The sequence below is a fragment of the Mesoplodon mirus genome, assembly GCF_964341445.2.
Source record: "Mesoplodon mirus genome assembly, chromosome: 19".
In the NCBI taxonomy this organism is placed as follows: Eukaryota; Metazoa; Chordata; class Mammalia; order Artiodactyla; family Ziphiidae; genus Mesoplodon; species Mesoplodon mirus.
The window spans coordinates 37763245-37786644 of record NC_138995.1 but is presented as its reverse complement, the minus strand read 5'-3'; the positions used below and the strand labels follow the sequence as shown (position 1 = coordinate 37786644).

At 48.8% G+C, this 23400-nt stretch overlaps 2 protein-coding genes and 1 pseudogene across 22 annotated transcripts in view; 2 read left to right on the top strand and 1 right to left on the bottom strand.

Annotated features, from left to right (window-relative positions):
* The window catches only part of LOC309795684 (zinc finger protein 541-like), a 141490-nt pseudogene that overhangs the window by 6870 nt on the left and 111220 nt on the right, over positions 1-23400 (top strand). The gene's annotated exons all lie outside the window — the stretch shown is intronic.
* LOC309795681 (BRD4-interacting chromatin-remodeling complex-associated protein-like) overlaps positions 10045-23400 on the bottom strand; it is a 66453-nt gene continuing 53097 nt past the window's right edge. For 10 of the 20 annotated variants that reach the window (XR_014292313.1, XR_014292314.1, XR_014292315.1 and 7 more), the window contains 3 exons: positions 21963-22008; positions 21814-21856; positions 10045-11828 (listed from right to left, as the gene is read on the bottom strand). Coding sequence is in view for 3 of the 20 variants with exons in the window: in XM_082608281.1 (XP_082464407.1) it covers positions 11730-11828; positions 19743-19811; positions 21814-21856; positions 21963-22003 (252 nt within the window). In the remaining 17 variants the exon portion in view is untranslated. Of the gene's footprint in view, positions 11829-15148; positions 15237-16827; positions 17510-19742; positions 19812-19849; positions 19874-21813; positions 21857-21962; positions 22009-23400 lie in introns of those variants that run through there. The other 10 variants (XM_082608281.1, XM_082608280.1, XM_082608279.1 and 7 more) reach the window with 7 other exon arrangements.
* Positions 14799-16315, top strand: LOC309795484 (zinc finger protein 541-like; the record flags this gene model as incomplete). Its single annotated transcript, XM_082607849.1, has 5 exons — positions 14799-14803; positions 15043-15061; positions 15199-15339; positions 15523-15704; positions 15822-16315. The coding sequence occupies 5 exons, from the start codon at positions 14799-14801 to the stop codon at positions 15931-15933; spliced, it is 459 nt and encodes a 152-aa protein (XP_082463975.1). The 3' UTR covers positions 15934-16315.

Below are 23400 nucleotides of genomic sequence, written 5' to 3'. Positions count from 1 at the left end.
GCTTCTTTCACTTCACATGATGTTCTCAGATTTCTCTGTGCTGTAGCACGGGTCAGAACTTCACTCCTTTTTATCAATGGTAAGTTGTTCATTGTATGGATACACTGTATTTTATTTATCCATTCATCAGCTGATAGATATGTGGGTTGTTTTCACTTCTTGGCCATTGTGATAACGCTGCTATGAACATTTGTGTACAGATTATTGTTTAGACATATGTTTTCATTTCTCTTGGGAAATACCTTGGAGGGGAATTGCTGGGCTCTAAGAGGGTAATTCTATTGGAGGAAGTGCTAGACTTTTCCAAAATGCTGTGCTGTTTTATATCCCTACCCAGAGTGTATGAGGCCTGCAGTTTCTCTGCATCCTCACCAACACTTGTTATTGTCCAGTTGGTTCTTTTGATTACAGCCACCTTAGTGGGTGGGAAATGATAATCTTATTATGGTTTAATTTGCATTTCCCCGATGGCAAATAATCCTGAGCATCTTTTAATGTGTTTATTGGCCATTTGTATATCCTCTTTGGATAAGTGTCTCTTCAGAGTCTTTGCCCATTTTTAAATTGGGTTGTGATTTTATTTTTGAGCTGTGAGAGTTCATTATGTATCACAGATACAGAAATATACATAGTCCTTTATCAGATACATGATTTGCAACTTCTTTCTCTTATTCTGTCCTTTCACTTCTTGATGATGTCATTTGAAGCACAGAAGTTGTAAGTTTTGATGAACTCCAATACGTTTGTCTTTTGTTTGGTTTTGGAGTCATCCAAGAAACCACTGCTTACTCCAGGGTCACCAAGAATTATACCTGTGTTTTCTTCCAAGTCTTATAGTTTTCACTCTTTCATCTCATTTCTGATATGTTGTCTCAGATGTATTTTCGTCTTCAGGGTGGAAATATCTACCGGCTCCCCCACCCGATGAAGGAGGAGAACATAGAGGGTGGCTGGTAAGTTCAGAAGCCCCTCGGGAATCCTCTGGTGGCTTTGTTGTGCTGGCCCTGGGTGAGCGAGCTCTGGATTCTTCACTCCTGAAGGGGCGAGCACCAGGTCACAGAGAATCGGGGGCATCATCTCCATTTCTTTAGGGTTCGTCCAAATCTGTCAGAGGATCAGTGTTTGGGGACGGAGTCCCATTCTCCCTTTGTTCCCCACAGTAACCAGCACAATGGTGTTCCCACAGACTGGGCAGAGCCAAGGAGCATTTACGTCTGCAAGAATTGTAGCCAGATGTTTTATACCGAGAAAGGGCTGAGCAGCCACATGTGTTTTCACAGCGACCAGTGGCCGTCACCTCGAGGGAAGCAGGAGCCGCAGGTGAAGGGGCTCGAAGCTGCCATTCATCTCAGGATGGAGCTGTCCTCCTGCGGGGAGCCTGGCTGGGGGCCGGGAGTCCGGGCTGTGCTGCTCTGGAGGGGCCCCTTGCTCCCTACGTACTGTGTCTCTTAAAGGGCTGGCTCTTCTCTGTGTAGGTGTGTGGCATGGAGTTTTGCAAGCCACCAAGACAGGTGCTGAGGCCGGAGGGGCACAGGCAGAGTTCCCCGGGAGGCAGGAAGTCCTTGGACAACATGACCGCAGCCCCTTTGGTGGTCCCAGTGTCGGTGCCAGTGGCTCCAGCGAACCATCCCCCGGGGAGCAAGGTGGGTGCACTTCCTTCCAGCTGCTTTCCAGCTGCCAGTGGGAGCTGTGAGAAAAGCCCCCAAATCCTGACTCCAGAAGAGCTTGATTTGCGTGTTCCTTCATCCATTCAACCTCCAGTGAACTTCCTTTGTGTCTGGCCCTGTGCTGGGCAGGGCTGGGGACACTGCAGCGACCACAACAGGCCTGCCCCCGTCTCCTGGGGCTCCCAGCCCAGCGGAGTAGATAGACCCATCCCCGGACACTGACGACCCAGAACGGGCCGGGCTGGGAGAGGGAGCTGTAGGAGCCCCGAGGGCACCAGAGACCCTGCCTGAGGAAGGGGGTGTTGCAGCTGAGAGCTGGAGGATGAGGAGGGGTAAGATGGGCAGAGCGGAGGGGAGATTGCGTGGAGGTAAGAGAGAGTGTAGCAAGCTCAAGCCGTCGTCTCTTCAGCCTGTGCTGGAAGACCCCACCTGGAGAAGTCCATGCTGGACTCGGGTACGGGGTGCATGGAGCCCACTGTTTGTCTCCCAGGAGCTGCTGTCATTTTGAGGGCAACAGGTTTTCCTTTTGTCATGCTGTTGCATCCGTCTGGCCCCCACACTTTAAGTGCCAGTCACTTTAACAACGGACATGAGTTTCCAAAATGGTCTGAGTGAGGGCCTCTCCTTGGGGGGGGGTGGTTGCCTGAGAAGGCCCCAGCGTCAAACATCGCCCGGCTTAGGGTCTGGAGTCTGGCTCAGGCGTGGTGCCCTGCCCGGCTTCCTGCACTGAGGACTCTGGGCATGGCCATGCTGGGTGTGCATTTGGCTGGTCAGTACCCTTTCCCACTCTCAGGCCATCTTGAGGTCTGAGCTTTGGGGCCGGTGGCCTCAGGTGACCCCCGTGGTTCTGAAGTCTCTTCTTCTCCAGGGACAGGAGAAGGACGGGGAAGAGAGAGACAGCAAGGAGAGCAGCCAACACAAGAAGCGGATGAAGCTCCTCCGGCCCAAGGCACTGCTCATCCCTCCTCCGCCCTCCATGTCTGGGGAGCCGGGCCCGGGAGGATGCCGCCAGAGCTGCCTGCGCTTGCCCGTGTTCCTGATGGACCACCTCCTGAAGGGACTGTCCCAGTGACGTCCCTACACACCGCCCCCGATGCTCAGCCCCATCCGGGAGGGCTCTGGGCTGTATTTCAACACTCTCTGTTCCACATTCTGCCCGGGCCCGTCCCGACAGGCTCATCAGCACCATGCTTGGTGAGTGAGCTTGATCACCCCATGATGGGCCTGCGGGGGGCCACACCCCCGCCCCCTGTAGAATTTGGTCCATCCATTCTCTCTGGCCTACGCCTGGGTCTGCTCTGGGGGTCCCGTTGCTGTTCAGAACTATCCCAGGACCATCTGGGACCAGCAGCCTTCTAGGTGCTTATAACTTTGTAGCCAGAAAGAAAATAGACGCCATTTAGCCTAACCACCCTTCTGCCTGCCCTTTCGAGTAATTGTTTAAACAGCTTTATTGAGGTATAATTCACATGCCATATGAATCACCCATTTAAAGTGTACAGTGATTTTTTAGTGTATTCTTAGGATTGGACACCCATCCCACAATCTAATTCTAGAGCATTTTCATCACCCCAGAAGATTATATCCACGAGCGGTGACACACAGGCCCTGTAGCCCCCAACTCCTCAGCCCTGGGCAACCACCAGTCTACCAACCTACTTTTTCTACGGGTCTCCCTATTCTGGACATTTCATGTAATTGGAATCATAAAATACGTGACATTCTGTGTCTAGTTTGTTCACTTAGAATAATGTTGTCAAGGTTCATGTTGTAGTATGCATCAGTGCTTCATTTCTTTCTATGGATGAATGATATTGAATTCTCTGGATAGACAACATTTTATTTATCCATTCATCAGTTGACGAGCATTTGGGTTGTTTGTGTCCTTTGGCTATTGCAAACAGTGCTGTTAAGAACATTTATGTGTAAGTTTTTGTTGGACATAAGTCCTCATTTCTCTTGGGTATATAACTCAGAGTGCAATTGCTGGGTCAAAGGGTAACTATGTCTAACCATTTAAGGAACTGCCAGACTGCTTTGCAAAATGGCCGGGTCATATTAAATTTCCACCAGCATTGTATGAAAGTTCCAGTTTCTCCACATCCTTGCTCACACTTCTTAGCTGTCTTTTTTATTACACCCATCCTAGTGGGTGTAAAGTGGTAGCTCATTGTGAGGTGTTTGTTTGTTTGTTTGTTTTGTGGTACGTGGGCCTCTCACTGTTTGTGGCCTCACCCGTTGTGGAGCACAGGCTCCGGATACTCAGGCTCAGCAGCCATGGCTCACGGGCCCAGCCGCTCCGCGGCATGTGGGATCTTCCCAGACCGGGGCACGAACCCATGTCCCCTGCATCGCCAGGCAGACTCTCAACCACTGCGCCACCAGGGAAGCCCTGTCTTGCTACCTTTGTGGAAAGTCAGTTGACCATAAATGATTTGAGATGTTTCTTCTTTTTTAATACAGATATTTTACAGCTATAGATTTCCTTCTGAACATTGCTTTAGCTACATTTTGTAAGTTTTAGTATGTTGTGTTTTTATATTCATTCAGCTAAAGTATTTTCTAATTTATCATTCCACTTCTTATTTAATACACTGACTATTAAAGAGTGTGTTGCTTAATTTTCACATATTTGTGAATTTTCCAAATTGCTGCCTTTTATTGATTTGTACTCTAATTCTCTTTTGGTCAGAGTACATACTTTGTTTCTTTTTCAATTTAATTTATTTATTTATTTTTTTTTGGCTGTGCTGTGCGGTTTGCAGGATCTTAGTTCCCCCACCAGGGGTCGAACCCATGCCCCCTGCAGCGGAAGCGTGGAGTCCTAATGACTGGACCGCCAGGGAATTCCCTTAAATTTATTTTAAAATTTAAAATTTATTGAGGCATGTTATATGGGCTAGAATCCAGTCTGTCTTGAAGAATGTTCCATGTGAATCTGAGAAGAATGTATTCTACTGATGTTTGGTGGAATGCTGTATTTTGTCTGTTTTGTCTAGTTAGTTTCAATTTCCTTGTAGATCTTCTGCCTAGTTGCCCTATCCACTGTTGAAAGTATTGAAATCTCCAACTATTATTTTTTAATGGTTTATTTCATCCTTCAGTTCTGTCGTTTGTTGCTTGGTGTATTTTGGGGGTCTGTTTTTAGGTGTGTATATGTTTGTAATTGTCACATCCTCCTCACGGCTTGACCTTTTATCATTAGGATGTGATTGTGACATCATTTGTCATTATTACAATAATTTTATCATTATCTCTAGTAATATTTTTGGTTTTAAAGTCTAATGTGCCTGACATTCATATAGCCATTCCATTCTCTTTTTTGGTTGTTGTTTTCTTGGTATATATTTTTCTCTTCTTTTACTTTCAGCCTATTTGTGTCTTTGAAAATAAAGCATGTTACATCTAGACACCATTAGGTGGATCATGTGTTTTTTATCCAGTCTTACAAACTCTGCCTTTTGATTGGTTTGTTTAATCCCTTCTTGTTTAATGTTATATTGATATGGTTGGATTTACATCTGCCATTTTGCTTTTTATTTTCTATATGTTACATGTCTTTTTCTCCCTCTGTTCCTCCTTTCCTGCTTTCTTTTGTATTAAGTGAGTATTTTCTAGTGTGACATTTTAATTCCGTTAATTTTTCACTGTGTCTTAGTCATTTCTTAGTGGTTGCTCTAGGACTTAAAATATATGTCTTATCAGAATCTGTTAGGATGTGTAATAACTCATTAACAGTGAAATATAGAAACACTGCTCCTATCTAGCTCTATTCCTTCTAACTCTTTTGCTATTATGTGTGAGAGACCCAGTAATACCGTACTGGTCATGTTTATTGCTTTATATACTTTTATTTCGTGTAAAAACACTGAGAGAATAAAGGAAAACAAGCATGATTTATAGAGGTTGTTATATTAACCTTCTTATTGACCATTTCTGATCTCTTCATTTATTCTTGTGGATTTGAGTTACTGTCTGAGGTGATATTCCTTTACTCCAATGCAGCTGTGCTCCTTGTGCAGTTACTGTCACATATATTATATTTCTATATGTTAGAGGCCCACAATACATATTGTTTTATGCAGTTATTTTTAAGGCCATTAAAAAAAGAAAAGAAATATGTAATCATAGTGATTTTTATAGTTACCCATATTTACTAGCGCTTCGCTTTTTTTTTTGGTTTGGATTCAAGTTACCATCTGATGTCATTTGCTTTCAATCTGAAGGACTTTCTTTACTATTTATTTTTATTAGGGATATATAATTCACATACCATACAATTCATCCCTTTAAAGTATAGAATTCAATGGTTTTTAGTATATTCACAGAGCTGTGCAACCATCACTACCATCCGTTTTCAGAAATTTTCATCATCCCCAAAAGAAGCCCTGTACTTATTAGCAGTCCCTCCTTTCCATCCTCCCCATCCCCAGCCATGGGTAACGACTAATCTACTTTGTCTCTATCGATGTGGCTATTCTGCATATTTCATATGAGTGGAATCATACAGTATGTGGTCCTTTATGAATGCCTTCTTTTAGTTAGCATGATGTTTTTAGGTTTCATCCAAGTTGCAGTATGTATCAGTACTTTGTTCCTTTTTGCGGGCTGAATAATATTTCACCTTTAATATTTCTTGTAAGAGAGGTCTGCCAGCAACAGGTAGCCTCAGTTTTTATTTATCTGGGAATGTCTTTATTTTACCTTCATTTTTGCAAGATAATTTGCTGAATATAAGATACTTGGTTAACACTTTTTTACTTTCAGTAATTTGAATATATTATCCCATTGCCTTGTAACCTACATCGTTTCTCTTAAAAAGTTAGCTGTTAATTTTACTGTAGTGCCCTTGTATGTAACAAATTGTTTTTCCCTTTTTGCTTTCAAGATCTTATCTTTATTTTTGCTTTCCACATTTTGCCTATGTTATGTCTGGATGTAGAGCTCTTTGTGTTTAATCTTTCTTGGAGTTTGTAGAGTTTGCTGGATATACATATTGTTTTTCATCAACGTTGGGAAATTTTCAGCCATTAATACTTTAAATATTCTGTCCCTTTCTCCCCTCTTTCTGGTACTCCCACTACATATATATTGTTGCATTTAATGACATCTCACATTTCTCTGAGGCTCTCTTCACTTTCCTATATTTTTTTCTCTCTGTTCTTCAGATTTCATAGTCTCCATTGTTCTATCTTCAGGTTTGCTGATCATTTCATCTGCCAGCTCAGATCTACTGTTGAGCCTTATTTTGGTTATTGTACTTTTGTAACCCCTGAACTATTTCCATTTGGTTCTTCTGTTTTTTGGCTGCATCGCACAGCATGCAGGATCTTACTTCCTCTACTAGGGATCACACCCATGCCCCCTGCAGTGGAAGCGTGGAGTCTTAACCACTGGACCGCCAGGGAAGTCCACATTTGTATCTTTTTAAAAAATAATTTCCATCTCTTGATGGCATTTTCTCTTTGATGAGAAATTTTTATTTTATCTTACTTTAATTCTTTAAGCATGGGAGCCAGGGGAAGAAGAAGCCCCCATCTCCTTGGCTGCACCTACCTGGGTAGAGCTTCCTTTACAAAGAGCTGGGGGCTAGGTGGGTAAGGGAGTGGGCCATGGCTCCAGTGCCACAGACTCTCACTGTTCTTCCCGAGATTTAGTAGATTTTCTTGAATGAGTATTTCTTAAAATGCTGTATGCCTTTAGGACAACTTGCAGACTTTAGCTTACTGTTCTTTTTTTTTTAATGATTTTTGTCAGTAAATCTGTTGTTTTGCCGAGTTCCTTACTCTACTTTTTCAGAAGTCTTATCCCACTTCCATGCAATCTTTTTATTTTATTGTGATGTGAACAGTTAATCTGTGATCTGCCCTTTTAACAAATATTTAAGTGTGCAATACAGTATTGTTGACTATAGGTACAATGTTATACCGCAGATTTCTAGAGCTTGATTAATTGAAACTTTATGCCCATTGATTAGTAACCTCCCATTTCCCACTGCCCCAACCCCTGGTAACCCCTATTCCACTCTTTGATTCTATCAATATGAATTCAACTACTTTAGATACGTTATATAAGTGGAGTCATGCAGTATTTCTCTTTCTGTGACTGGCTTATGTCACTTAGTATAATGTCCTCAATGGTCATCCATGTTGTTGCATATTGCAGAATTTCTTTTTAAGGCTAAATGGTATTTCATTGTATGTTTATGTCACATTACCTTTATGTGCTCATCTGTCAGTGGACATTTAGGTTGTTTCCACATCTTGGCTATTATGAATGGTGCTGGAGTGAACATGGGAGTTCAGATATCTTTTTGAGGTCTTGACTGCAGTTCTTTTGGATGAATACCCAGAAGTGGGTTTGCTGCATGATATGGTAGTCCTACTTTTAATTTTTGAGGAAACTCCATACCATGCAATCTTTTTTTTCCAATTTTCAATTTTACATTGGATTAGAGTTGATTTACAATGTGTTAGTTTCAGGTATACAGCAAAGTGATTTTGTTATACATAATCACATATCTATTGTTTTTTAGATTCTTTTTCCATATAGGTTATTACAGAGTATTGAGTATAGTTCCCTGTGCTATACAGTAGGTCCTTTTTGATTATCTATTTTATATACAGTAGTGTGTGTATACCATGCAATCTTGAAGAGCCTGCTTTTAGCTGCTCTGGAAAGGCAGGCAAAAAGGGCCTCATGGGTCAGTTGTAGCCAGTCTCCTTGAGCCTCTTCTTTGGGCGTTTTCCAGATCACATGGACGGCTCTTTTGGCATCAGTGTGGTGAAGGACAACAGCAAGATCAGCACTGAACCGTGAGTTGGAACAGACTTAGAACCTGAGGGTCCTTGCAATGTGGGGATGCTTTTACCCTCCTTGCATTCCAGTGTCGGTTTTTCCCAAGGGAGCCTTCATCACGGGAAAGTCAGGTCTAGACCCAGAACCTCTCTAGGAGAGAAGTGGTGGATTTCTCCAGGTGTTTCCCCAATATTCCTTCTGTCCAGACATACCATAGTTGGATGTCTGCAGACAGAATGCCCAGCACCCTGGGGTTCTAGATAGAATTGGTGATGGCACAATGAGATACTCTTTTGTAGCTTGGATGTTACCTTGGATACAGCAGAATGCCAGGTATCAGCACATACCTCCCCTGTCCTAGACCCCAAACGCCTGAAGCCAGAAATCTGGCGATAAAGCAAATTGGAGGAAGGAAGGAAGTATCCCTCAAGAGGTCTCTGGAATACCAGAGCGTGTCTACTGGGCTGATGAGCACTCCCTGTGTCTGAGAGATGGCCAAAAGGTGGGTTCCACAGCCCTGGTGAGCAGGGCTCACCGCACATCTCTCTTGTATTTCCCATCTTGGTCACACACATATGCCTTTTATGTCCGTGTGTGTGGCCTCATTTCAGACACATCAACATAGGGAGCCAGTTTCAGGCTGAGATCCCAGAGCTCCAGGACAGATCACTGGCTGGAAGTGACGAGCATGTAGCTACTCTGGTCTGGAAGCCATGGGGAGATGTGATGACCAACCCGAAGACGCAGGATAGAGGTGACTGAGACTTTGGGGCCAGGTTCCTGAGAGCCCTCCTCCATGTCCAAGGGGTTTCTCCTCCCACTTCTCACCTTGACCAAGAAGCAGTGATCCCCAGGCGGGGGTGGGGTGGGCAGAGCTGGCCTTCAGCGCAGGACTGCTTTGCTGTGCTGCAGTCCCTTGCCCCACCTGTCCTCTCACCCAGTAGCTGGCCAGGCCATCCAGAGCAGGTGCCAGGAGCAGGGTTTCTGCCCATCCTCCTTGTCCCTCCCTTCCCTCAGCCTGCTTGTAACAGAGAGGTGAGGGAGATGGTGACAGGAGCCCCCCACCCCATCTGTGCTGTTGGGGAGGTTTCCTCTCTGGCACTTGCTGACCCTCTGTGTCTCCTCTCCTTCTCGCTGCCGGGCTGCCTGCTGGAAACAGTGACCGAACTCTGCAACCTGGCCTGCTCCAACGTGATGCCGGGCGGGGGCACCAACCTGGAGCTCGCTCTGCACTGCCTGCATGAAGCCCAGGGCAACATCCAGGTGCGGTGCAGGCGAGGGGGGTGCTCAGAGGAGCTGCGGGAAGCTCCCTGCTCTCTTAGGGCCAGGGGCTCTAGGCGCAAGACACGTGCCTTCTACCTGGGGCTTTGCAGCTCACGAGAACCAAAGGCTGGCCACCCACCCTTCTCCCTGGTCGCTTTGGGACTGGTGGTGTCCTTTTGAACGTAGGGGAAATGCACACATACGGGCTCAATCAGTTATTTCTCTGGGGTGACAGCAGAGCACCAGGGTTCCTCCAGCGTTACCTCATCTCAGCGCAGCACTGGGGAGGCGGTGCCTAGCAGAACCAACTCAGGGCCTGCATTAATCTGGTTTATTTACTGAACATTGACTTTTGGATTAAAAATGGTGTATGCAAACCTCTGATGCAACAGAAATGCCTCTGCCTCCTCCAAGGACCCTCCTCACAACCCTGAAGTTTAGACAATGAAGAAGTCCAACTGTGTGTAGTGGGAGAGGAAGTCACGTCACCCGAGTTGGAGACCCAAGAGTCAGGGCTACATGGTGCTTTTTCTCAAGCTGAGAGGCAGTGGCTGGCACGTGGTGGGTGCTCAGCAGAGTAATCAGCACACGTTTACTGGGTCCTCCTGATACCTGGTGATGTCATGGTATCAGGCTGGGGCCAGCTCAGGGGCCCATTCTTGGTTTAATGCTCTGCTGCCACCATCTTGAAATTCTTAATAGTTTCTGAGCACAGGGCCCCGTGTTTCCATTTTGCGCGGGGTCCTGCAAACTGCATAGCGAGTCCTGACCGGGGTTACGCTGTTGAGCAAGACAAATGCCCCCTCTTTGCAGGGCTTACATTTTAGGAGAGTGAGCACATGAAATACATTTTTTAAAAGTGATAGATAATGATGAGTGCTATGAGGACCATAACATGGGGTAGGGCGGGGGCAGTGCCGCTCCAAATGCTGCTCCCTGAAGAAATAAGGAGCTTGTGCCAGAATAAGTCCACACACTGTTTCGTCATCAAGTAAATCTTGCTATGAAAAAGGTAACGTCAGCTGCACTCAACAGTCCGCTTAGTGCTGTAGGCAATGTGTCCCAAGTGGTTCACAGCTGGTGGCCAGTCCACAGACCGACCACACTTTGAGTCGCCCTGGGGTAGGGGTGGCTTTAGGGAGGGCTGCACATATTTTCTGAATGGATGAAAGAATGAAGGCGGGCCTCTACCTCACCTTCCCTCCCTCAGAGAGTTGCCCACCACTCCTCTCGTTCCAGGTTGCCCTGGAGACCCTGTTACTGAGAGGACCCCAGAAGCCACGGACTCACCCTCTCGCCAACTATCACTACACAGGTAACGAGCGTGGCTGCCCGCGTGGTTTTGGCCTGGCTGAGGCCCCTGCGAGCCAGTCACTTTCCATGGCAAGCTCTGCACGTGCCTCCCGGAGTTCTCTTGGGGCCTACACCTGCCCTCCCAGAAGGGCCCGTCCTCTCTGGGGGACTCAGTGGGTGCTGTTCTCTAGTTGGATCCAACCTTCCCCTTTCCACTGGTTCCCTCGTGGGCTCTTCCTGGCCAGAAGGGGGGTGCCAGGTTGGGGTGGGCTCAGGTTTCCCAGTTGAGCACTCCAGCCTTGGAGTCAGGCAACCAGGGGCCCACGGCTGCCCTTGGCAAGTCTCTTAACCAGAGGAAGCCTCAAGTTGCTGCACCTGTCAAGTGGGGATGGTAATAGCCCCTACCTGCTAAGGTTTTTGTGAGGATTGTGTGAGATAAAGCAAGTAAGGGGCTTAGCAGAAATCTTGGCATATAAGTGGCGCTCAGTGGCCTGAAAAAGGAGGGGAGTCTGCACTTCAGCCGTGGCTGTGGTCCCAGAAGGAGAAACAGCCTTCCTCCTCTTGGCTGTTTCTCCAATAGGTTCGGACATCTGGACCTCCATGGAGAAGAGGCTCTTTAAGAAGGCGTTCTGTGCCTACAAGAAGGACTTCTACTTGATACACAAGATGGTAAGGCGAACATGGCAGGCTGGTGTAGACAAGGCTCCTTCACACGGCCGAGGCGCTAGAACTGCAGGGCCTGTCAGGGGCGATACTCTGCTCATGCTGTGAACAGTTGACAACTACAATGCCATTGCTTGGAACAACCTGAAACGGTACAGAAATGAATCCCATGTTCCAAATAAAGCCCTCCAGGCCCCTCCCCACAATCCTACTTCTGATTGATAACCTGACAGGTATTTACTGCCCATACGGATTTTACACACCTATATGCACTTTCTCAAAAAAGGATGACATCATATACTTAATATCCTGCTGATTAGTTTGCTCTTTTTTTTAACTTGATGTACGGAAAATTGCACATAATCAAAGTGTAAGATTTAATGTTTTTGATATAGTTATATACACTTGTAAGACCACCACCATGATCAAGATAATGAGAATATCTGTCACCCCCAAAAGTTCCCTCCTGCCCCTTTGCAACCCTTCCTTCCTGCCACCCGGGTCCCTAGTCAACTCTTGTCTACTTTCTGTCACTCTAAATGAGTTTGCATTTTCTAGAGGTTTATATAAATGGAATAATCATACAGCATGTGATCTGCTTTGTCTGGCTTCTTACACTCAACCTAATGATTTTGAGATTCATCCATGTTGTCATGTGTACCCATAGTTCATCCCTTTACTGTTGAGGAGTATACCACTGTGTGGACGGACCACCGTTCATTTAATCATCCACCTGTTGGTGGTTTCCCGTTACTGATGACTACAGATAAAGCTGCTCTGCACATTTACATACAAGTCTTTGTACGGACATGTACTGGGTTTTTTTTTTTTTTTTTTTTTTTTTTTTGCGGACACGGGGTTGGGATTATAAATACCTAGGAGGGGAATGAGGGTAACTTATAGTAGATGTATGTTTACCTTTTTAAGAAACTGCCAAACTGTTTTCCAAAGTGGCTCTACCACTTCCCATTCCCACCAGCAGGTTATGAAAGGTCCAGTTGCTCCACACCCTCGTCGACACGTGGTATGCTAAGTCTCTTTAATTTTAGCCATTCTAATGAGTGTACAGTAGCATCTGACTCCATTTTCCTAATGACTAATGATGCTGAGCATCTTTGTGTTTTTTTGCTCTATGTGCACCTTCTCTGGTGAGCTGTCTGTTCATATCTTTTGCCTCTGTTTTTATTGGAGTGTCTGTGTTTTTATTGAGCTGTAGGAGTTCTTATTTTGTTCTGAACACCAGTCCTTTATCCAGATATATGCTTTGGAAATATTTTCTCCCAATATGCCATTTGTCAGTCTTCTAACAGTGTCTTTTGAAGAAAGTTTTAAATTTTGCTTAAGCATAACTTACTAGTTTCTCTTTTATAGACTGTGCTTTTCGTGTTGTATCTAAGAAATCTTTGCCTAACCCAAAGTCACAAAGATTTCCCCCTATGTTTTCTTCTGGAGGTTTTACAGTTTTAGGTTTTATTTCTAGATTTATGATCCATTGTAAGTTTATTTTTGTATGGGGTGCGAGGTGAGTTCATTTTTGCATATGGATATTTATTCCAATACCTTTTGTTGGAAAGACCATACTTTCTCCACTCAGTTGCTTTTGTACCTTTGTTAAGTATCAGTTGGCCATATATATATGCATCTACTTCTGGACCCTGTATTCTGTTCCATTGATCTGTTTGTCTTTTATTAAGCTATTCCCATACTGTCTTTATTACTGTAGCTTTATTCTAAGTCTTGAAATTAGAAAATGTTAGTCCTTCAACTTTGTTATTCTTTTTCAAAGTTATTTTTTGTATTCTACATCCTTTTTAATTCCCTATGAATTTTAGAAATAACTTGTCAATTTCAAAATAAAAATTCCTGCTAGGAACTTGATTGGTACTGTTTTTGACTCTCTACGTCAACTGGGGAGAGTTGTTACCTTAACAATATTGAGTCTTCTGACTCGTGAACAGGGTATATCTCTCTATTTCAATCTTTAATTTTTCAGCAATGTTTTGAAGTTTTTAGTGTACAGTTGTTGCATACTTTTTGTCAGATTTATTCCTAAGAGCTTGTTTTGTTTTGTTTTTTTTTTTTGCGGTATGCGGGCCTCTCACCATTGTGGCCTCTCCCGCCGCGGAGCACAGGCTCCGGACGCGCAGGCCCAGCGGCCATGGCTCACGGGCCCCGCCGCTCCATGGCACGTGGGATCCCTCCAGGACCATTGCACGAACTCGTGTCCCTTGCATCGGCAGGCGGACTCTCAACCACTGCGCCACCAGGGAAGCCCAGTACTTGTGTTTTTTATGATGTTATAGAGTTCTTTTTTATTTCAGTTTCCAATGGTTTGTTGCTACTATGTATAGAAATAAAATTGATTTTTATATTGATCTTGTGTTCTGAAATGTTGCCAAACTAACTTACTAGTTTTGGTAACTTTTTTGTGGATTCCACTGAATTTTCTACATAGACAGTCATATCATCTGTAAATAAAGACACTTTTCTTTCTTCCTTTCCAACCTGGATGCCTTTACTTTTTTTCTTGCCTTTTTGCACTCTAGAACCACCAGTACAGTATTGAGTAGAAGTGGTGAGAGTGGAAATCCTTGTGTTGTTCATGATATTTGAGGGGAAACCACTCCACCGTTAGCTGTAGGGATTTTGTAGGTATCATTTATCAGGTTGAAGAGAAGTTCCTTCTATTCCTATTGTGCTGAGAGTTTCCATCAGGAATGGACATTGGATTGTATCAAATGCTTTTTCTGCACCTATCAAGATGCTCATATGATTTTTCCTTTTTAAGTTTAATATGACGAATTACATTGATTTTAGATTGTTAAACCAACCTCACGTTTCTGGGATGAGCTCCACTTAGTCATGGTATATTGTCCTTTATATATATATATATATATATATATACATATATATATTGTTGGATTCTGTTCGTTAAAGTTTTGTTTAAAAATTTTCATCTATGTTCATGAGGGACATTGGTCTGTAGCCTTCTTTCCTTGTAATATCTTTGTCTGGCTTTGGTATCAGAGAAATGTTGAACTTACGGACTGAGTTGGGAAGTATTCCTTCCTCTTCAGTTTTTTGGAGGGCTCTGCCTAGCTGTCGCATAAGGCTATGAGGTATCCAACACGTAAGGACACTCTGGTTTAATTAGTCCCAGTCGGTAGTCATGTGGCTCCACATGATGTCACAGTGAGCGTCCTCGTGCGTACCTTTGTGTGCGTTTTCCTGGAGAGAAGCCTTCTTGGGCCAGCCTTGTTGCTCAGAGCGTGCAGAGCTTAGATGGTGTTGACTCTGGTGGCTTCTCTCTGAACTCCTTCATCCCCAGGAGGACTTTGTGATTCTCTGTCTCCCGTAGCAGTGGAGCATACCAAGCCGTAGGGGAGAGACGTTTCAGGAGGGCTTTCAAAAAGTGGCGGCTGGCCCCATGGGGAGGGGATTTAGGGCGTCAAGGCCATTCTCACTGCTACTCCTGAGGCACTGTCCTTAGTCGGCTTCTGTCTTCCTCCACTAGGTCCAGACAAAAACAGTAGCCCAGTGTGTCGAGTTCTACTACACGCAGAAGAAAATGATCAAGTTTGACTGCGGCCGAGCCCCAGTGCCGGAAAAGAGGGTCAAGAGAGAGCTGGGTGAAGCAGACAGGACAGAAGCGAAGGTAGAGGGTCTCGGGATAGGGCTTCAGGAGTTCAGCACGGATCTGGATGCCCGGTGCCCATCCAAGCTGGGTGGCGGTGGGGGGGTGCACCCCGCGACGTCTGGACGCTCTGGACACCTGCTTCTCTCTTAGAAGGGCGGCGGGGCGGTCAGCACCCTTTCATCACCTCTGCCCCCTGTGCAGGTCACTCGTAGCCCTCGGAGGAAACCCAGCCACCGCCCAACCCCCGAATTACAGAGGACCACTGAGAGTTCCAGGAGGGAGTCCATCCCCAACTCCAGCCCAAACACCGGCTCGAAGCGGACCCCTGAGCTGCCGGGGAGCAGCAAGGGCCAGGGCTTCTTTCCCTGCCAGAAGTGTGAGAGGTACCGCCCTTTCCCTAGATGCTCCCACACCGCCTGCCCTCAGCCCTCTGGGGTGCCCCCCTCAGGGCTACCCGCCTCCCCCTGCTCTGACCCCTGTGTCCTCTGGTGCCTCCTCAGGGTGTTTGGCAAGATCAAGGGTCGGAATGCCCACATGAAGTGGCACCGGCTTCAGGACCACGTGGATCCCACCGCCAGGGCAAGGGGGCCCGTGGAGCCCTTCCAACTGTAGGAGGAGGAGGGCGAGCTAGGGGCTGGCATCGGCCCTCTGCGTGGGCAGCTAGTTGGGATGGGCACCTCCAGCCCTGTTGCGTCTCCTTTGTTGTTTCTGTACGTTTTCCCTTGTATATAGTATTAAATTTGTTTCTTAAGAAGCTGTCTTCTGGCTTCCCTGCCTGTTGATCCAGCGAAGGCTTTTGAGCCCCTGCTGCTCCCAGAAGCCACAGTGACTGAGTCCCTGCTCTGGAGGACCCTCATACATTAATGCAGCCAGCATTTATCAAGCACCTGCTGTAGCTGTGCCAGACAATGCCCAGTCCACGTGATGGGGACATAGTGATGGAGGGACAGGCCCCTCCCCTCACAGAGCTTACATTTTAGGAGCATCTAAGGTAGGAGTGATAAAGCAGCAAAAAGGTGAGTTTAGATATCTATAGTGCATATGCTTTGGGCCGTAATAACAGAGGAGTCAGCGTAGGTTTAAGCTCTCAGGACACGTGGTGGTGCCAGTGGCTCCACGGTGAAGTCCAGGCCTGCCAGCAGTGGCCAGCGTCTGCAAGTCGGCTGCAGCAGCAGCAGCAAGAATCCCCTCTTGTACGCGGAGCACCCAAACCTTCGGAGGGTGCAGGGCAGAGAGCAGCTCCCTCCCTTCCTTGTTCCCCTTTTTAAAAGTGAGGAAAGCTTGTAGCAGCGCCCAACGGAACGCCCCTCATGTCTCCTCGGCCAGAACTGTAGCCCGTGCTCTTTCTGAACTGATCCGTGGCAGTGGAAAGGGAAGTGGCCACCGTTATCCCGGACCCTCAAGATTTGTCTCCAGGGCAAAAGCTAAGTTGTGTTCCCCCCTGGTTTTCCCCAGTTCCAGGACTGGGGAGAACCAGTGTGTTCCCTCAAATTTGTTGTCACCCGATCCAAACTGGAATCCCATTTGCCAGGAAAAGAAGAGGAAGCAGAAACAGCCACTGGGGAGTCAGACCTTGTGTCTACCACAAAGCGACATGAGGAAAGTACAGCAGGGGGCCAAGTCCGAGGGAGTGACAGGGAGTGGCAGACGCTGGCAGGTGGATGGCGCGGGGGTGGGAAGCCACACTGAGGAGGCTGCTGAGGCTGAGACCCACTTCCAGGCCACGGTGCGGCAAAGCACAGACTCTGCCACGGGAACCAGGGGAGGCTGTGCAAAGCTCTAGCTGCTGTGAGGGTGCCGTGGGCGGCAAGACGGGAATCCTGGAGAGTAGCTGGAAGGCTCTCAGCGGAGATGGTGGCCTGGGCTGGAGTAGCAGTGAAGAGGCCAGAAGCGCAAGGATTAGGGATCACGTTAGAAGTAGATTCAGACATGCTGACGGGTCACACATCACAGGGAGAGCTGGTAAGGAAAAGGACAGATCGAGGTTGGCAGGGCAGGTTGGGGTTTGAGCAACTGAGTAGATGCTGTTAACTGAGATGAGGAAGAGGGACACCTCAGAGGATTGATGGCTTAAAGGCGTGACTGTGTCTGTAACTGTGTGCTGCCTTCGGAGGGACTGGCTAGGGGAGCAGGGCAAACGCTGGTGTCAGGAGGCTTCACAGAAGGGCCAGGTTTCAGCTCAGTCCATCTGAAAAGACGGGGAGGGAGGAGGAGCAGAGGAGGAAGTTGAGTTGGAAGCGGTGCGGGCACTGTGGTTGGGGAAAGGACTCTGGCATCAGATGAACCAGAATCTACAGCCTGGCTCTTCTTCCTTCTTTGCCACCTTGGGCAAGTCATTTGCCCTGTTTGAGTCTCAGTTTTCTCATTCTGTAACTGGGATGGAAAATGCCTACCCACATATATCTGGTTGGTTTGTTTTTAATGCCCTTTAACTTTTTCTTGTTGTTGTTGTTTTGCTGTGTTGGGTCTTCGTTTCTGTGCGATTGCTTTCTTTAGTTGCGGCGAGCGGGGGCCACTCTTCATCGCGGTGCGCGGACCTCTCACCGTCACGGCCTCTCGTTGCGGAGCACAAGCTCCAGACGCCCAGGCTCAGTAGTTGTGGCTCACGGGCCTAGTTGCTCTGCGACATGTGGGATCTTCCCAGACCAGGGCCCTGCATCGGCAGGCAGACTCCCAACCACTGCACCACCAAGGAAGTCCCGAACCTGATGTTTCTTAAATGCTTTCCGGGATGGCAATCCAGGACACGAGTGTGTAATCTATACATGCATTTTAGAGCAAATATTCCACAAGTAATAATTATGCCAAGGGCATGGAAAACCCACTGATACTTGACCAGGCGACGGATCAAAACCTGTAGTTCGGGGGCTTCCCTGGTGGCACAGTGGTTAAGAATTGCCTGCCAATGCAGGGGACACGGGTTCGAGCCCTGGTCTGGGAAGATCCCACATGCCGCGGAGCAACTAAGCCCATGCGCCACTAGTGAGCCTGCGCTCTAGCGCCCGCAAGCCACAACTACTGAAGCCCGCACGCCTAGAGCCCATGCTCTGCAACAAGAGAAGCCACTGCAACCAGAAGCTCGCGCACTGCAACGAAGAGTAGCCCCCACTCGCCGCAACTAGAGAAAGCCCACGCACAGCAATGAAGACCCAGCGCAGCCAAAAATAAATAAATAAAATAAATAAAATTTAAAAAAAAATAACACCACCTGTTATTAATCCTAGTGGAGGGCTCAGAGCAGTACGTGGCTCTTGGCTGGCACGCGAGAAACATCATCTATCGTTGTTACCGTCATTATTACTGTCCATGTTGTCGTTAATAACAGCTCAGTGAGGTGGGCACTGCTCCCTCCTTGCCTCCCAGACCGGGGAAAGGGGTCACCCTGCTGCTGAATGGAGGGCAGTGCCTGGCAGGATGGGGCTCCGGCTCAGCCCCCAACCAAGGACCAGGCAGTTCTGAGTTCCTAACCGCTAAATGGCCATAACCAAACCCGCCTCCTAGGACAGTCGTGACGTTCACTGATGTCACGTACAGGAGGTGCCGAGAACCTGACCAGGGACGTTATGGGCATTAAGAGGACGGCACGGGTAAGAATAATGCACATTGTTACTCTTCCGTAAATGTAATAACATGAACATAATGTGTATTTGTTGGGTTCTGGATTTAGTCATTTATATTATGCCAGATAAATTATTTGGAATGTTACTGTGGTTGTTGTGAGGACTAAATGAAAATTACTGTAAAGGGCCTGGCATATGATAGGTATTTGGTAACTGATAGTTATGTTAATGAAGACGGAGGAGGGGGGAGTGGGAGGGAGAGAGAAGAGGGGGGAGGAGGAAAAAGGAGGGGGAGGGATGGGGAGCGAAGCGGGGAGGGGAGAGGCCACACAAGAGGAAGAAGAGGGAGGGACGACTGGCACTGAGTAATGGGCCCGGCACACAGTAGGTGCTCAATAAAAGTCCACTGTGTTCCCCGCTCTGGGCTTTGCTCATCACCCCTGCCTTCATCTTCCAGGTGGACACTGAGGTCCACAACAGTCGATCCCCTTCCCCCAGGTCACACACCCCACCCATGGCTGGGCCGGGACAGGACCCCCCAGCGCCCCCGCCCTGCCCACTGTGAACTCCAGAGCCAGCCTCTGCCTCTGTTCCAGCTCTGTAGCAGCTGCCCTCCAAGGCCAGGGACTCAGGACCACACCTCCTTCTCTGAGGGGTCGGAGGGCACAGCTGGGGGCCCAGCAGCTCCGGCCTCACCTCCACCCCACACTGCTCCTCAGTGACTGCCCCCTGCCCCCCTCCCGGCAAAGTGCCTCAGGGGACGAGTGCGACCCCTTCTCCCCTCCCCCACTGGCTGCCACCACAGGCGACTTGGGTGATGCCTGGAGCCCACGGCCTTCCCCGAGCCCCCGGGCCACTTACCCCAGGACCTTCATAGAAGGCACTTCGACGGGCCTCCCCGGGATTATCCAGGAGCTCATCACTGTCAAGCTGCACCAAGACCCGCCCCCACCCAAGGTCAAAGGTCAGCTGGGCAGTGGGCCGGCCCACCTCTAGAACAAAAACCAATTGAGGGTTACATGGGACAAAAAGACAAAGACGAGGTGGGGGTGTTGCGGGGGGAGATTCGAGGGGTACAGGAAACTCCGCCTCCAGAAAAGTCGCCCCAAAGAAAGGGGCTTGGCTGCAAGATTAAAATGCGAGGCAACCCCAGCACTGAGTCCGAGCCTCTCCTGACATGCCTGCCTTGAACTCTAGAATCCTGCCTCCGTGGCTTTGCTCAAGCGTCTTTGGTAACACATCTGGCAGGGCCTGTCACATTTGTCACCTCCTCCCGACAACTGTCCGTCCCTTCCTACTAAGTCACTCCTTCCACTGCCCAGCCCAAGCACCCGGCACGCCCTGCCACCCGGGCGCCTAACGTGCGTGCTGTTCCCGTTGTCTGGGAGCACAGGGACCTGTCTCGTTCCTGCAGACATAGGCAATGTCTACAACAGGCCCTAAGCGCCCAATGAATGGCTGTCCACAGCCAAGCCTCCCCAGTTTCTCTGTCCAGCTGATCTTTTTCCAGAACCCCAGACTGCTATATCCAATAGCCGCCCTTGGACTTCTGGCATCCACCTCGAACTCCCAGTCTCAGAGAACGGTACCACCACCCACTCAGCTGCTCAGGTCAAGTCCAGGAGGCATTCTGGTTGCTCTTTCTTCCTCACCGTCTAAGCCACCAGCAAGTCTAGTGATCCTGCCTCCCAGACAGATCCCAGAGCCAGCGTCTGGTACCTCCTCCCGTGCCTGCCCTGGGGCCCAGGCCACCAACTCCTGCTCCGCACTCGCCTCCGCTCCACAGATTATTTGATACATCCCCTCTCAAGGAGCTGAGCTCCGTCCCCTCCCTGTGAGTGTGGGCGGGCTTAGTGACTCGCTTCTAGCAAATGCAGTATGACGGAAGTGACAGTGTGCGACTTTGGAGACTAGGTCATAAAAGGCACTGAGCTTCCTCCTGGCTCTCTCCCTTGGGTCACTTGCTCTGGGGGAACCAGCTGCCATGCTGTGAGGACACTCAAGCAATCCTAGGGGGAGGCCCACATGGTGAGGAGCTGAGGCCTCCAGCCAACTGCCACGGCAGTGAGTCACTGTGGAGGCACATCCTCCAGCCCCAGACAAGCCCTCAGATGACAGTGGCTCCAGGCAACATCCTGACTGCTACTCAGGGGAGACACTGAGCTAGACACCCAGCTAAGCACTCCCCAGTTCCTGACCCTCAGAAACTGAGAGCTCTAACAAATGTTGTTTTAAGTCACTAAGTGATGGGATAACTTGTTATGCAGCTGTGGGTGACTGATACAGCTCCTCATGGCTCAACAGACATCCACTCTCCCCCACTTTGTTCCATTCCCTGGAGGGCAAACGGAATGTGGCATTCTCCTGCTTAATAACCCGTCAGAACTGCCTGTCACGTTCAGAATAAAGTCTGAACTCCTCGATCAAGTCCTCCAAGCCCTTCATGACCTGGTGATTTTTGTCCACTCCAGTCTTACCACCTTCTAGTTTCCCCTTCATTCCGGCCCCACTGGCCTTCTTTCTCAAACTTTCCAACCTTCCTACCTGTCCTTCCCCTGCCCAGAGCGCCATGGGCACCTCCCTTTGATCCTTCAGCTTCACACCAGCTAGAGAAGAAGCCCCTGCTTCCGCCTCCCATTCATTTTCTTTTAAACCTCTTTTGTTGTGCAAGTGACATTATTATTTCTTATGCTGCTCTGCATGGTGCTTTCCACCATCACCTTTATTAGCTCTCGGTTGCTTTGTTTACCAAGGAAATGTGTATGGAGTGAGGGCAGGGATTTGCCATCTCTTTCACTCTCTGCCATAACCCTGGGGCCTGGCTCATGGAAGGCAAGGGGCAGATGTCTACTGAATCAGCGGGGAGTGTCTCTCAGCTCCCAATTCCACAGGCCCCTGCCCTGGGGATGCTTCTCCCTGCCCCAGCACTCACCTTCTCAGATCCATGTAAGAAGTCACTGAGGGCCTGAGGGTCACTGAAAGAGAGAAGGGGAGAGACATTTGAGGACATGAGGGACAGGGGAGGGGAGGGAGAGGGTGGGGGAGGGTGGGGTGGGGTGGGGTGGGGAGCCCATTACTCACCAAATCACGTCTAGTAAGCATCTCCCATCCTCATCATCCATCGCCACTGGACGGGGCGGGGCGGGAAGAGGGCAAGGGAGACAAGTTAGATGTCGGCAGCGTGCCAGGACCCTCCCTGCAAGGACCATTCCCTGGGGCCAAGACCCCTGGAGGGGTCAGGCTTTCTGTCCCCTTAAGTCTAGGGGCATGGGTAGGGGTGGGGCAGGTGCCCTCCGTACCAGAGCCTCCTGATCAGAGACAGACAGCTGCCTTTTCCTCCTCCCTCTCTCTCCCCAGCGTCTGATGACGATGGTGATGACATCAACCCAGACTGAGTCCTGATCACATGCAGGCCCCGTGCTAAGTGCTTCACACACATGTATCTCATTTAATCCCCACAGTATCCCTCGAGGTGGGTCCTGCCACCCCCGCTTTGCAGATGAGTAAAAGGAAGAGCTGAGACCATGGTTCTCTGTCTCCCAGCTAGCAGGTGGCAGAGCCAGCCCTGAACCCACAAGTCTGGCCCCAAGCCTGTGCTCCTGTCCTACACGTGACTGGGTGAAGGAGGGAGGGAGGGGAGGCGGCATGAAGGGGCCCAGGCTCTGGGTCCCCCTGGAAGACACATGCAGCGTGGTTCTCAAGGAAGGGAACAGAGAGGGAGAGGGGCCAGGAGGGCAGGCGCTCTGAGTCAGAGGAACCGCCAGAGCCGGGCCGAGCCTGTCAGAATGATGAGGATGAGGACGGCTAACATTTGGCTCCTGCTTACCATGTGCCAGGCACTGTCCCAAGCGTTTCACAAATGTTAGCTTGTTCAGCCCCCATGGGAAAGGGATGCCGTGTGCCCCAGTTTACAAGTGAGAAAACAAGTTCTCTGTTTGCCCATCCACCCCCGCGCCAACCACCACTGCTCCAGACATCCTACCAAGCTTCCACGCACCCATCTTTACAAACTTCCACCCAACCGCCCATCTTTCTTGTCTTCCAAACACACAAACTGACCCGTCCTTCCATCCGCTCCTCCTTTTTACTGTTTTGGGCCGCACTGAGAGGCTTGCGGGATCTCAGTTCTCCGATCAGGGACTGAACCCGGGCCCGGGCAGGGAAAGCACTGAGTCCTAACCACTGGACCGCCAGGGAAGTCCCCATCCGCCTATCCTTCCATCAGCCCAAGCATCCTTCCCTCCCAACCACGCAGACAGAACACGATGAGAAATCACACACAATCCCAGTCCAGGGCCATGGAGTTGTTACCCTCTCTTTTTCTTCTTGGTAGGGGGAGGGGGATGGTCCCGAACTCACTGAGGACATGGTGACTGTCGTGCCCCCCCCCCCAGCTGGGTCACCATCCCTAACCCTCAATAGCATTCTCTGAACTTCCTGATCACCACTACAGCCCCTATTACCCTCGACGGCTCTGTGACGTAAAGAATCTCAGGGAGAGAACCCATATGGTTATTTC